This window comes from Narcine bancroftii, chromosome 5, assembly GCF_036971445.1.
Source record: "Narcine bancroftii isolate sNarBan1 chromosome 5, sNarBan1.hap1, whole genome shotgun sequence".
In the NCBI taxonomy this organism is placed as follows: Eukaryota; Metazoa; Chordata; class Chondrichthyes; order Torpediniformes; family Narcinidae; genus Narcine; species Narcine bancroftii.
The window spans coordinates 118840534-118855844 of NC_091473.1; the positions used below are offsets into that span (position 1 = coordinate 118840534).

At 42.7% G+C, this 15311-nt stretch overlaps 1 protein-coding gene across 9 annotated transcripts in view; it reads right to left on the reverse strand.

Annotated features, from left to right (window-relative positions):
* Positions 1–12075: 12075 nt before the first annotated feature.
* LOC138763907 (BTB/POZ domain-containing protein 19-like) overlaps positions 12076–15311 on the reverse strand; it is a 143947-nt gene continuing 140711 nt past the window's right edge. For 7 of the 9 annotated variants that reach the window (XM_069938879.1, XM_069938873.1, XM_069938877.1 and 4 more), the window contains one exon: positions 12076–14163. In XM_069938879.1, the coding sequence (XP_069794980.1) occupies positions 14017–14163 (147 nt within the window). In that variant the 3' untranslated portion in view covers positions 12076–14016. The remainder of the gene's footprint in view (positions 14164–15311) is intronic. The other 2 variants (XR_011357887.1, XR_011357886.1) reach the window with 1 other exon arrangement.

Here is a 15311-nt window from a genome sequence, read left to right on the forward strand (position 1 = left end):
CACAAGTTTTGAACTCCTGAAGAAGAGCTGATCGCAGCAAAATCGACCCTATGGAAAAAAGGTTATAAATTTATGTTAAAATATCCAGCGGTGCTTAAAATAGTTACCCGGGGCAGCAACGCAAACTGTTCTCAGATCCGGAAAAAGCACGAAAATTTGCAGAACACCTACAAAACAGAGAGAGATGAAGAGATATAACAAGAACAAAATGACAACAAACTATATATAAAGAAGAAGAATAAAGCATAAGTAAGAACTAAGAGAAAGAAAGGGAAGAAAGGAAGTAAGGAGGGAATTAAGAGAGTGAGCTTTGTTATATATGAAGATTAAAATCTTTTCTGGGGGGCTGCGTAGGGAAGAATAACAGTCACTGCAAAATCAGTTGACGCTTGCGAGCAGGTTCACAAATCCAAATGAAATGGGGAGATGTGGTTGCCCGACAAGGGACAAAGGGCAACTCAGAGAGGGGAGCGACTATTGGGGTTAAAGGAATTTTAGATATGGGAATAGTGGAAATATTTTATGTTTTAGAAATGTTGTCTTACAATGTGTTCAAAAAAGAAAACAGAAATGGATAAGAAGGAAAGGTGGTGATGAGGAAACAGAAAGGAAAGATAAACAAAGTATGAAATGGCTATGTTGAACTATATGACTTTAAATATTAATGGAATACATAACCAAATCAAAAGGAAGAAGCTGTTAAATTTACAGAAGAAAGAAAAAATTGATATAGCATTCGTGCAAGAAACACATCTAACTGAAGTGGAACACAAGAAATTAAAGAGAGAATGGGTAGGGCCCGTAATAGCAGCATCATATAATTCAAAAGCCAGATGAGTAGCTATATTAATCAATAAAAATGTACCAATCAAAATAGAAGAGGAAATAATAAATCCAGCAGGGAGGTAGGTAATGATAAAATGTCAGAAATATTCAGAATTTTGGAATTTACTCAATATATACGCACCTAATGAAGAAGATCCAAAAATTATGCAAGATATCTTTTTGAAGATCGCAGATACGCAGGGGAATATACTAATAGGAGGGGATTTTAACCTTAATTTGAACTCAAAAATGGATAAAACTGGAAAAAATACTAACAGAAAGGACAAAGTAACCAAATTTATAATTAAATCGATGCAGGAAATGCAACTTTTGGATATATGGAGGAAACAACATCCAAAGGAAAAGGAACATTCATATTATTCGGGTAGACATAAAACATACTCAAGGATAGAACTATTCGTGTTATCAGCCCACATTCAAGGAAGAGTTAAGAAAACGGAATATAAAGCTAGATTGTTATCGGATCACTCACCCCTGTTATTGGCAATAGAGCTGGAGGACATCCCACTGAGAATGTAAAGATGGTGATTAAACTCCATGCTACTTAAAAGACAGGATTTTAGAGAATTCATTGAGCGACAAATTAAAATGTACTTTGAAATAAATACGGAATCAGTGAAAGATAAGTTTATACTATGGGACGCAATGAAAGCGTTCATCAGAGGGCAGATAATAAGTTATGTAACTAAGATGAAGAAGGACTACAATCGGAAAATAGAACAGTTGGAAAGGGAAATAAATACAGAAAAAGAATTAGCAATAAAGGAAGATACAACTAAAAGAAGAGAATTGAGAGACAAAAAAATAAAATATGAAACACTACAAACATAAAGGTCAGACTCGGGGTCGGAGGAGAGTGAGTCAGTGCCTGGTGTCGGGTGAGAGGAGGAGGAGCCAAGAGACAACATCAGAGGGTGAGTAGAATAAATAGCTGGACTTACTAATTTGGCTAGTCCAATCTATATGTAAATTCGAGCTGGGAGTCGAAGGAGGAAAACCTCGGAGAGAGTGACGTGAAGGTAAGCAGTTAAATACAAGGGCTTACTGGGGCTTGGGCCTACTCAAATCGGGCTGGGAGTCTGAGGAGGTAGCAGCTGGAGTTTGAGCTGTGAGTCAGAGGAGTAGGAGCTTGGAGAGAGTGACTGGGTTAATTGGTCAAGGGGCCAGTAAAAGGAGTAAAAGGGGAGGGAGTGGCCAGCGAGGAGCGGCGCACTGAGTGAGTGCGGCACTGAAGGAGTGGGACTTCCAGCCTTTGGCTCAACAGGCTTAGGCAAAAGCAGGTGAGGAGAAGGGTAAGTGGCATTATTTTAGCTCAGTCATGCCTATGGGGTTAGTGCTTTGTACTGGATGTCAGATGTGGGAACCATGGGTGAGTCCCACCCTCCCAAATTGCCACATCTGCGTCAGGTGCACCGAGATGCAGTTCCATAAGGACCGAGTTGGGGAACTGGAGCTGCAACTTGAGGACCTACGGCTGGTAAGGGAGAGTGAGGAGTTGATAGATTCAACTTTCAGGGACATAGTTACCCCAAGACCAGATGTTTCAGGTAAGTGGGTAACTGTCAGGGGAGGGAAGAAAAATACCAGGAAAATGGAGAGCACACCTGTGAATATCCCTCTCAGTAACAGGTATATTTTGTTGGATGCTGTTGAGGGAGGTGACCTGACAGAAGCTGGCAGCAGTGACCAGGTCGCTGGCACTGAGCCTGGCATGGTGGACCAAAAGGTAAAGAGGAATGCAGTGGTCAATGGGGACTCCATTGTCAGGAATACAGACAGGAGATTCTGTGAGCCAGATAGGTATGCCCGCATGGTGTGCTACCTCCCTGGTGCAAGGGTGCGGGATATCTCAAATCGGGTCCAGGGTATTCTAAAAGGGGAAGGCGAACAGCCTGATGTCTTGGTACATGTGGGTACCAATGACATAGATAAAAAGGAGGAAGTACTGAAAAAGGATTACAGAGAGCTAGGACAGAAACTAAGAAATAGGACAGCCAGGGTGGTGATCTCTGGTTTGCTACCTGTGCCAAGTGCAACTGAGGACAAAAATGGAAGGTTAAGAAAAATGAATGTGTGGCTGAGGGGCTGGTGAAAAGAACAGGGTTTTGGCTTCTTGGATCATTTGGATCTCTTTTGGGGAAGGCATGACCTCTACAAGAAGGATGGGTTACACCTAAACCCAAAAGGGGTCAATATATTGGCAGCTAGGTTTGGTACAGCTGTCGGGTGCGGTTTAAACTAATTTGGCAGGGGGGTGGGAACCTGTATGATAGGGCAAAGGACAGAAAAGATAAAACAGGAAAAGTTAGGTTAGGCAGCAAAAGTAAAAAATCAGAAAGAGCAAGGAGGGTGAAAAAAGCAAATCAGAAGGCTTTATATCTTAATGCAAGAAGCATTCGGAACAAGGTAGATGAATTAGCTGTGGAAATTGAGATAAACAAATATGATTTGATTGGGATTACAGAAACATGCCTGCAGGGTGGGCAAACCTGGGAACTTAACATCCCAGGGTATACGATATTTAGGAGGGATCGGCAAGAAGGAAAAGGGGGCGGGGTAGTATTGATGGTGAGAGAAAGGACCGACACGATTGACAGGAAGGATATTAACTCAGAAGATGCGGAATCTATATGGGTAGAACTGAAGAATAGCAAGGGGCGGAAAACGTTAGTGGGGGTGGTATATAGGCCTCCAAATAGTAGTGTAGAGGTGAGGGAAGGCATTAAAAGAAAAATTAGAAAAGCGTGCAATAAGGGAACAGCTGTCATCATGGGAGACTTTAATTTGCATATAGATTGGACTAGCTAAATTAGTAAAAATACTGAGGAGGAGGAATTCCTTGAATGTTTACAGGACTGTTATCTAGACCAATATGTCAAGGAACCAACTCGGTAGCAGGTGGCCATTTTAGATTGGGTATTATGCAATGATAAGGGGCTAATCAACAATCTTGTTGTACGAGGCCCTTTGGGTAGGAGCGATCACAATATGATCGAATTCTCACTCGACATGCAGAGTGATGAAATTAAAACCGAGACTAAGGTCCTGAATTTAAATAAAGGGAATTATGATGGTATGAGACGGGAGTTGAGTAAGATTGATTGGGTGGTGTTTATGGGGGAGTTGACTGTGGATAGAAATGGAAAGCATTCACAGATCTAATGGAGAAATTGCAAAAATCGTTTATACCGGTTTGGCATAAAAATAAACCAAAAAAGGTGACTGAACCGTGGATAACAAGGGAAATTAGAGAGAGCATTAGGTCCAAAGAGAGAACATATCAATTGGCCAAATAAAGTACCACAACCGAAGACTGGGAGCTGTTCAAAATGCAGCAAAGGAGGACAAAGGGATTAATCAAGAGAGCAAAAATAAATTACGAAAGTAAGCTTGCGGCAAATATAAAAACCGACTGCAAAAGCTTTTATAAATATGTCAAGAGGAAAAGATTGGTGAAATCCAGAGTAGGACCTTTGCAGTCGGAATCAGGGGAATATATAATCTTTGGCTTGGCTTCGCGGACGAAGATTTATGGAGGGGGTAAATGTCCACGTCAGCTGCAGGCTCGTTTGTGGCTGACAAGTCCGATGCGGGACAGGCAGACACGGTTGCAGCGGGTGCAGGGAAAAATTGGTTGGTTGGGGTTGGGTGTTGGGTTTTTCCTCCTTTGCCTTTTGTCAGTGAGGTGGGCTCTGCGGTCTTCTTCAAAGGAGGTTGCTGCCCGCCAAACTGTGAGGCGCCAAGATGCACGGTTTGAGGCGATATCAGCCCACTGGCGGTGGTCAATGTGGCAGGCACCAAGAGATTTCTTTAGGCAGTCCTTGTACCTTTTCTTTGGTGCACCTCTGTCACGGTGGCCAGTGGAGAGCTTGCCATATAACACGATCTTGAGAAGACGATGGTCCTCCATTCTGGAGACGTGACCCACCCAGCGCAGCTGGATCTTCAGCAGCGTGGACTCGATGCTGTCGACCTCTGCCATCTCGAGTACTTCGACGTTAGGGATGAAAGCACTCCAATGAATGTTGAGGATGGAGCGGAGACAACGCTGGTGGAAGCGTTCTAGGAGCCGTAGGTGATGCCGGTAGAGGACCCATGATTCGGAGCCGAACAGGAGTGTGGGTATGACAACGGCTCTGTATACGCTTATCTTTGTGAGGTTTTTCAGTTGGTTGTTTTTCCAGACTCTTTTGTGTAGTCTTCCAAAGGCGCTATTTGCCTTGGCGAGTCTGTTGTCTATCTCATTGTCGATCCTTGCATCTGATGAAATGGTGCAGCCGAGATAGGTAAACTGGTTGACCGTTTTGAGTTTTGTGTGCCCGATGGAGATGTTGGGGGGCTGGTAGTCATGGTGGGGAGCTGGCTGATGGAGGACCTCAATTTTCTTCAGGCTGACTTCCAGGCCAAACATTTTGGAATAAGGAAATGGCAGACCAATTAAATTCTTACTTTAGTTCTGTTTTTACAAGAGAGGATACAAATAACCTCCCAAGGTTGTTGGGAAACATAGAGACTAATGCAAGGGAGGAACTGAAAGAAATCAGTATCTCTAAGGACATGGTCTTGGGGAAATTGATGAGATTGAAGGCAGATAAATCCCAAGAGTCTGATAATCTACATCCTAGGGTACTTAAGGAAGTGGACATTCAGATAGCAAATGCTTTAAGAATTATTTTCCAGAACTCGATAGACTCAGGATCAGTACCCATGGATTGGAGGGTAGCTAATGTTACCCCACTATTTAAAAAGGGGGGGGGGGTAGAGAAAAAGCGGGGAATTATAGGCAGGTGAGCCTTACATCAGTAGTGGGCAAAATGATGGAAATCCATTATTAAGGATGTAATAGCGGAGCATATGACTAGCAGAGAATGGATCGGACGGAGTCAACATGGATTTACAAAAGGTAAATCATGCTTGACAAATCTATTGGAATTCTTTGAGATGGTGACAGGTAAAATAGATGGGGGAGAGCCAGTGGATGTGGTGTACCTGGACTTCCAAAAGGCCTTCGATAAGGTCCCGCATAAACGACTGGCTTCTAAAATCAAGGCTGATGGGATTGGGGGCAAAGTATTGATGTGGATTGAGAACTGGCTGGCAGGTAGAAGACAGAGAGTTGGGATAAATGGCTCGTTTTCTGAGTGGCAGGCGGTGACCAGTGGGGTGCCATAGGGACCCCAGCTGTTCACAATTTACATTAATGATCTGGATGAGGGGATTGGATGTAATATCTCCAAATTTGTTATTTTTTCCACTGGAATACATTTATTTATTTCTATGTACCATTGTTGTATTCTCAAGTTGTCTTCTAATTTCCAGGTTGACATAATACATTTTTTTGCTACAGCTAGGGCTATCATAACAAATATAACATATAACTTAAGAAATAACATCACAATATTCGAACAAATATGGGAACCATACATGAAACACAATAGAGAAATCCTACCACGGACCTCCACCACCTAAAATGACAGAAGAAGACAACGAAATGAACTGACCCAGTATGTAAAAGTAAAAGACACAAATTTCTTGTTTATTTTTTTTAAGTGACGACATTGTTTAACGGGTTTAATGTATCATATAGATTGAACTTTGAATAAATGGGGGGGGGGGGGTGAGGGAGGGAGGGAAGAAAAAGACACTGTATATATTCAAGAGAAAAATGTCAAAATGTATTTTGGTCAGTATGGTTCAGTGAAAAATTTAAAAAATTAAAAAAATAACAATAGGGCAGCACAGTAGTGCAATGCTGTTACAGGGCCAGTGGCTAGTCATCAAAGTTTATTTTGTAATGAGCCCAGAAGACCCCAAAACCCAGCAGCAGTAGAAATTCACCAAGACAAATGGTTACTTAAACAAAAGTTGTTTTTAATTTTATTTAAACATTAAAGCAGGATCAAACTTTAACTTATTGCTATTAACTTAACCTAACTTAACCCCCTTCTAATTCTAAGTGCATGTATGTAATGTGTATATGTTCAGGAAAGTTCTTTGCTTTAATAGTCCAGTCATTCACTTCTCACTTCTCCCAAGTTCACCGGCATCAGGCAATTCCTATACTGGGCACAGAATTTAACATTCAAGAATTTTCACCCGGCTCTGGTGCTTAAAAGTGAATGGTTACCACTCAGGAAGATTCTTGAAGGTTTCAGCAAGAAATTTCTTGCTCGTTGGACACACACAAACTGATTTCCTCCGATCAGCCACTTCAGTTTCTTGCCAAAGAAACTTGCCCCATCAAGGGTTTTCCGAATGATAACCTCTTTTTCCAGGTTACCACAGAGTTCCTCTTGTTTCCCTTATTTCAGGAGAAACACTCTAGCCAGCCATTTCCTCTTGTAAGGACTACAAGGGTTTTCAACAGGCTGAACTAAGAACTCACAACCTGTCTTCAAAATGAGGTTTTCAACAAGCCTGCCAGCTTGCCATGTTGCAGCCTTAAAAGCCACTGTAAAACTGACTTCTCCTTCTCTCTCTTAGAATCCTTTTCCTTATTTCCTCTCTCTCTGCTTGTAAACACCAGAACCCCTCCCAAGGCTCCAAATCCAATCCTTGAAAGATCTTTATCAGCATTTGAGCCTGGACTTCTACATTTGCACCTGCTTTTGAAGTTCCTTCCAAACCAGTTCCATTGTCTTTGCAAAGCACTGGTGCCTGAATGTCTGGCTTCAGCAAAGTTCTTGTATTTTAAATGAGATGTGATGTGTGAGTATATGTTTGTGAAGTGACCTACACTAAATCCCCATCTATTTCTTTTAAAAATATATTTATATATAATATATAATATAACCCATAACAATACATTCTCACTATGTCTGCATGGGTTTCCTCTGGGTGCTTTGGTTTCATCCCGCCATTCAAAATGCATGGGGGTTGTAGATCATTTGAGTTTAATTGGGTGGCATAAGCTCTTGGGATGATAGGGTCTGTTACTATGCTGTATTATTTTTTTTCATTTTCAAAATTTTAGGCATACATTTCTTTATGTCAAAATTTAAAAATTTATATGCATGATTTTATGCCTTTTAAATCCAGGTTTTCCTCTGAGTCTTTTATTAGGTCTATAAATAAATTAAATTTAAAAAATGAGTGGTGGACTAGCCTCGCCAAGCGAACCCAGCTCAGCGCGGACATTGGCGACTTCAGGGGTTTCTACGAGGCTCTAAAGGCTGTGTACGGCCCCTCACCCCAAGTCCAAAGCCCGCTGCGCAGCTCAGACGGCAAAGTCCTCCTCAGCGACAAGATCTCCATCCTCAACCGATGGTCAGAACACTTCCAATCTCTTTTCAGTGCCAACCGCTCAGTCCAAGATTCCGCCCTGCTCCAGCTCCCTCAACAGCCCCTAAGGCTAGAGCTGGATGAGGTCCTCACCCAGGATGAGACATATAAGGCAATTTAACAACTGAAAAGTGGCAAAGCAACAGGTATGGATGGAATCCCCCCCCAGAGGTCTGGAAGGCTGGTGGCAAAACTCTGCATGTCAAACTGCATGAGTTTTTCAAGCTTTGTTGGGACCAAGTAAAACTGCCTCAGGACCTTCGTGATGCCATCATCATCACCCTGTACAAAAACAAAGATGAGAAATCAGACTGCTCAAACTACAGGGGAATCACGCTGCTCTCCACTGCAGGCAAAATCTTCGCTAGGATTCTCCTAAATAGAATAATACCTAGTGTCGCCGAGAATATTCTCCCAGAATCACAGTGCGGCTTTCGCGCAAACAGAGGAACTACTGACATGGTCTTTGCCCTCAGACAGCTCCAAGAAAAGTGCAGAGAACAAAACAAAGGACTCTACATCACCTTTGTTGACCTCACCAAAGCCTTCGACACCGTGAGCAGGAAAGGGGATTGGCAAATACTAAAGCGCATCGGATGCCCCCAAAGTTCCTCAACATGGTTATCCAACTGCACGAAAACGAACAAGGTCGGGTCAGATACAGCAATGAGCTCTCTGAACCCTTCTCCATTAATAATGGCGTGAAGCAAGGCTGTGTTCTCGCACCAACCCTCTTTTCAATCTTCTTCAGCATGATGCTGAACCAAGCCATGAAAGATCTCAACAATGAAGACGCTGTTTACATCCGGTACCGCACGGATGGCAGTCTCTTCAATCTGAGGTGCCTGCAAGCTCACACCAAGACACAAGAGAAACTTGTCCGTGAACTACTCTTTGCAGACGATGCTGCTTTAGTTGCCCATTCAGAGCCAGCTCTTCAGCGCTTGACGTCCTGTTTTGTGGAAACTGCCAAAATGTTTGGCCTGGAGGTCAGCCTGAAGGAAACGGAGGTCCTCCATCAACCAGTTCTCCACCATGACTACCAGCCCCCCCACATCTCCATCGGGCACACAAAACTCAAAACGGTCAACCAGTTTACCTATCTCGGCTGCACCATTTCATCAGATGCAAGGATCGACAACGAGATAGACAACAGACTCGCCAAGGCAAATAGTGCTTTTGGAAGACTACACAAAAGGGTCTGGAAAAACAACCAACTGAAAATCCTCACAAAGATAAGCGTATACAGAGACGTTGTCATACCCACACTCCTGTTCGGCTCCGAATCATGGGTCCTCTACCGGCATCACCTACGGCTCCTAGAACGCTTCCACCAGCGTTGTCTCCGCTCCATCCTCAACATTCATTGGAGCGCCTTCATCCCTAACATCGAAGTACTCGAGATGGCAGAGGCCGACAGCATCGAGTCCACGCTGCTGAAGATCCAGCTGCGTTGGGTGGGTCACGTCTCCAGAATGGAGGACCATCGCCTTCCCAAGATCATGTTATATGGCGAGCTCTCCACTGGCCACCGTGACAGAGGTGCACCAAAGAAGAGGTACAAGGACTGCCTAAAGAAATTTCTTGGTGCCTGCCACATTGACCACCGCCTGTGGGCTGATATCGCCTCAAACCGTGCATCTTGGCGCCTCACAGTTCGGCGGGCAGCAACCTCCTTTGAAGAAGACCGCAGAGCCCACCTCACTGACAAAAGGCAAAGGAGGAAAAACCCAACACCCAACCCCAACCAACCAATTTTCCCCTGCAACCGCTGCAACCGTGTCTGCCTGTCCCGCATCGGACTTGTCAGCCACAAACGAGCCTGCAGCTGACGTGGACATTTACCCCCTCTATAAATCTTCGTCCGCGAAGCCAAGCCAAAGAAAATAATTTATAAAAGCACCCATCATTTAATTCTTGCTGAGTTTTAATTTTAACAAATTAAACAGTTACCACATAAATATCAGGATCTTATTTTTATCAAAATCTTGTTCTAAGATCTGTTATTAAGATCAATGTTTTCTCAGCAACTTTTGCTTCCCATCCATGTTCTTCCTGAACTTTCAGAGCCTCTCTCATCAAAAGAGGATCAACTAGCAAAGAGTTGATTTTTCTTAACTACTCATGTCACTTCATATTAGCTGCTCTGTCTTTCTTCCAGACCAGGGGTGGCCAAACTTGATTAACATAAAAGCCGTATACCATAAACTTCAGATGTTTGAGAGCCGTAGCAATAATGCGATCATATGCCACATCCACTAACATATCGTTAGCCCCTTTCAGGTGGCCATAATACCAGAATGTAAAGCTGTCTAAAATACCCAAATGCGGCTGTCAGGAGGCCACCTGAAAGCGTCCCTAAGTTGTACTCAACCAACTAGCTTTCAGGTGCCTAGCAGGGGGCGGGCTGATGACATTCAACCGGCGACCCAACTCCCCGCACCTGACAGCCCCCCTCTCCGCTGCCCGGCGACCCAACTCCCCGATGCCTGACGGCCTCCCATTGCAGGCCATCAGAGCAAGTGCGGCTGGCGCAGGACTAGGGGGCTGGGGCAGCCGGCACGGGAGGTACAGTTTTGTTGGGGAAAGTATTTTCCAATCCTTGTCTTGGAAATCATCTATTTGCAAAATGCTAATACACTGCAGATAGTGAAGAAGCAGTGTTTAAAAGGAAGCAATTTTGCAAAAGATTTTTTTCTAATCAAGTCTACACACCAAATATTAAGTTATTCTCTATTGCCCCTTTAGCCGTTTTCAGGAGCTCGGACGGAGACAATGCGCCTGTAGAGCCCCTTTCAGGTGGTTTTGCCTGAGAAATGCAGCTCTGGAGCCTTGTGGGTGTGGACCTTTCAGGTGGCAGCATTGAAGGTGCTGTTCTGCCACCTGAAAGGTCCACAGCGGGGAGAGGTGCTGCAGAGCAAACGCCGACTTCTGGGGCTGGGGCAGCTGGCGTGGTACATTGGGGCAGGGGCGGCTGGCGCGGGATGTTGGGGCAGTTTAGTCTGGCATCAGAGTCAGTGCGGTCCATGGGTTGAAGAGCCTGTTCCTTTCTATATTTTTATGTTTATCCCCGACGAACCTCGAGTGGTGCCTGGTGCGGTATGTGTGCAATTTGGATGTTCTACCTGCAGAAGTGCTGTTCTCTCAGGTGCTCTGGTTTCCTCTCATGTCCCAATGGGTTGACTGGCCTCTGTAAGCTGCCCCTAATGGTGACTTGGGGTGAGAGGGGGCACTATTAGGCAAAGCGGCTATCAGCTTTCAGGTGCCTAGCAGTGGGCAGGCTGTTGACAGTCAGCTGGCAACCTGCTGACAGCCACCCTCCTCGCTGGTGACAGTTACCCTCCCCTCTGCCGACACCTACTCTCTTTACTGCCGACACCTACCGTCCCCACTGCAGACACCTACCCTCCCCACTGCAGACAGCTACCCTCCCCACTGCAGACAGCTACCCTCCCCACTGCTGACAGCTACCCTCCCCGCGTGTAAGGTATTGCCGTGAGCCGCACGTTACATGTCAAAGAACCACCCCTGTTCCAGACTAACAACAGAAAAGCATTTCTAAAAATAAGAAAAGATTGGAAAGACTCAACCATTCAGCCAGCTTCTCTGGAAAGAAAAATATAGCTAATATCTTAGATCAACAGAAACATTTTTTTTTTACAATTTTGAATAAAAGCAAATCCACATTCTTATAAAGCATCATAACTGACTATTTATAATTAGAAGAATAGTCAATGGTAGGATAACGGGGTTTCTGCTTGGGTGTATGTCTCTGAAAAAGAACACGCAACTAAGATTGTTGCTAGTCATGGTTACCGATTCAACTAGAAAACTGTTGGAAGTGGTTGTTCCATTACGAATTCACTCTCAATAATTCAAATGCAACAACAATAATACTGACAATAATTACCTGGAGCATAAACCAGCCATCACATCAAAAGACCCATGTTAACACCAGACTCTTGAATTTTTATTATACTAATTGAATTCTAACCTTATGTCATCTTCTTCATTGATTTTCCCTCAGAGAATTACCAGTAAGCAAAACTTTGTCTGCTAGTCAAGTGCAACAGTAAGGACGCTAATATAAAAGGTACCATCATGCGATTCAAAGCAGGAGTTCTACCCAACATTTATCTCCCAGTTAAAATCACACACACACACACACACACACACACACACACACACACACACACACACACACACACACACACACACACACACACAAAATAGAATATCTAGTAATTATCACATTTCTGCTTTGGAACTTGGTTGGTACTTTTTGTACATTGCAACAGTTACATCAATTTAAAAGTACTTCCCAGGCTGTTAAGCTCTTTGAAACACTGAAATTGTTGAAGGTTTTGCATGAATACAAAATTTTCTTTCTCACAGTCTCTTATCTTAGTGAAATTTACTCTGCATATCTGCACATGCTATTCTGGGACAGCTAATGATAAATTAATTGCACACGTGCAACAAAAAGTTGGAAGCCGAAACGCTAAAAATGAGAGACCACCATTCTGTATCGCAAAAGAAAGCATGCCAGACTGAGATAAATATATACTTTACATAATAACCTGAATACAATATTTACAGTGCTTATACATAATATATATTATAAAATAAAATGCACAGTGACACTTCTTCCTGTATTATTCTAAAATGCTTAAATATTTTTCAAGAGTTCAAGTGACCCAGACAGTATAAATCATACTGAAGAGTTTCTAAAACAACCAAAACCAATATTAACCGGAAAAGAATTGAGAGCATAAAATTGACATGCAAAAAAAATTGGAGGATATTCTTTGTGAGAACAGAGATGAACAGAAGGTTGAACATTCTGGTTGCACACATTTAGGCAGACCATGCTTTTCAGGAATATGGGTCCTGAATGAAATTAAGCCTCAAAACCCCTTGTGTAGAGATGAAAATACAGGAAATTTCTTCTGTCAGGACCTCTGTTGCCCTAAATCAGACCTTGCTAACAAACAACCCCCTTTCTCCCCCAATGCAAGATACACTCATGTTATTTTTACTTCAGGAAATGGGCAGCTGGCCAGGGACACATAAGCAAGGCCTAGTCATTAAAATTGGCAATGCCTGGTGCTGCTTCTTCCAGACAGGATGCCACCTGCTCAGCAGATTTATGGCAAATTTCCCTTAAATCTCATGAAAGGTGCAACTCTCATTGGATTATTTTTAACCTACTTTAATGTTGAATATGTTAACCATGTTGTGAGTCCAGCTGCTTACATCACAACAATGTTTAACATGCATTACGAGTTTAGGAAATGCCACCTAATTATGATGTTATAAGCCATGACAATCAAGTGACCAAAGACTTGACTGTTCTTGTGTCCTGAAATTTCTTCCTCCCAAAAAAATGGGCTCCTGCCTTCTTTATTTGGCTTTGCCAGCACAATGAGAATAATGCCTTTAAAAGATAATTAATTGCCTATGAAATTCTTCAGAATGTCATCAGAATTTAAAAGGTGATACAAAAATATATATTTTCATTTGCCTTAAATGTGTGATCCTCTCAGTAAAAGGGTAATTTTCATATCAACAGGAAGCACATAAGAAAAAGAAACTCGGAAGCATTTTAGTCAATGACTCTGCAGCATGTCTATACTGCTGCTCTTGTACTTCTAGACCACGGTTTTTGTGAACCAGTTCAAACTGACATTTATTTGGAACCCTAAGACAAATGAATGGCATTAAGAGATGAATAGGTGAGATTCCAATCCTAAGATCCACTCTGTAACATATATGAGTTCAGCTAACCTTTGTTTCAGACTATTATCCTGACCTGATGTAAAACAGAGAAATGCAAAAGTAATCCAAAACAGATGGTGTAGTTCAGAAAAAGAGCGGCATGTAACCGTGCTATTTTGTGGCTTTGATACTTATTTGTGATAAGTATTTGTGATGGTCTCGAGGGCGAGTTCCCTTCCGTCTCCGAAGCAGATGGACTGCGATCCCACTTGGTTTTCTCAATGCATGAAATTTCCACACTTCGGCAATCCGGTCCATCTACAAAATCAAAATAAACGCAGAATAGATTCAATGCACTGCCTTCAAAAAGACCCAGAGATTTTTGGGCATGGGTAATGCATGTTAAGCATGTATTCCAATGGTAGGTGTGAACACTTGAGAACTGAAGGACCTTTATCTGTGCCGCATCTCTCAGTCACCCTGTAACAAGTTATTAAACTTGCCTATAGTTTCCCACTTTTATCCTCCCACTCTCCTTGCTCAAGGCTGTCACATTTGTAGTTTCCCACTCCGCTGGTAACCTTCATCCAATGGCTCCACTATGTCTGAAGTTGCTTCCTAAAAAATCCTCGGCGGGATATTTGCAGTTTGCATTTAGTCCTCTTTCTTTTTAGAAATGTTACTGGACTTGTGGAGAACTCCAAACAGAAACAAAAAAAAACTGTTAGTCAGCATCTGTAAAAAGAAAAGGTTAGGAAATCACTTCAATTACATTCCTTTGTCAGATCAATAATTCATTACGCCCTTAGTAGAGGACATTGACAGTGGCTAAGAATAGAACAGGATCTCAGTCAAACCAGAAAATAATCGAAGAAATGGCAAATGGAATTTAACTCAGACAAATAAGAATGGTCACATTTGGAAAGATAAATCAGGGCAAAATTTACGCAGTAAACAATGGAGTCCCTGGAAAATAATGTAGAACAAAGTGCCCCAGGAATACAAGTCCTTAGCTACCCTGAAAGTTACGACACAAGTAGACAGAGTGGTGAAGGTGTATGGCACACTTGCTTTAATCAGTCAAGGCACTGAGTACAAGAGTTGGTCATGATGTTACAGCTGTACAAGATGTTGGTAAGGCCACATTAGAATGACTGGATTCTTGTTATAAAAATTAATATGCTATCAAAATTACATCACTAAACTGGAAACGGTGAATATTCAGGCACTTTGGTTGGCAAAGGGTCTGTTTTTGTGCTATATAAATTTATGATTCTGAATATCACATCGGTAAAAGGGTTAACATATTTGCACCACAAAGTGCAAACAAATCATTATATTAATCCCTGTGGGAATAGCACTGCTATTTGGGAGACTCTTGCTCTAATGCAGACACCCTCTTAATCTCCCACCATTCAACCGTATGGGCTATTAACATGTAGTCATTTCTCTTCCGTTTGAATGGC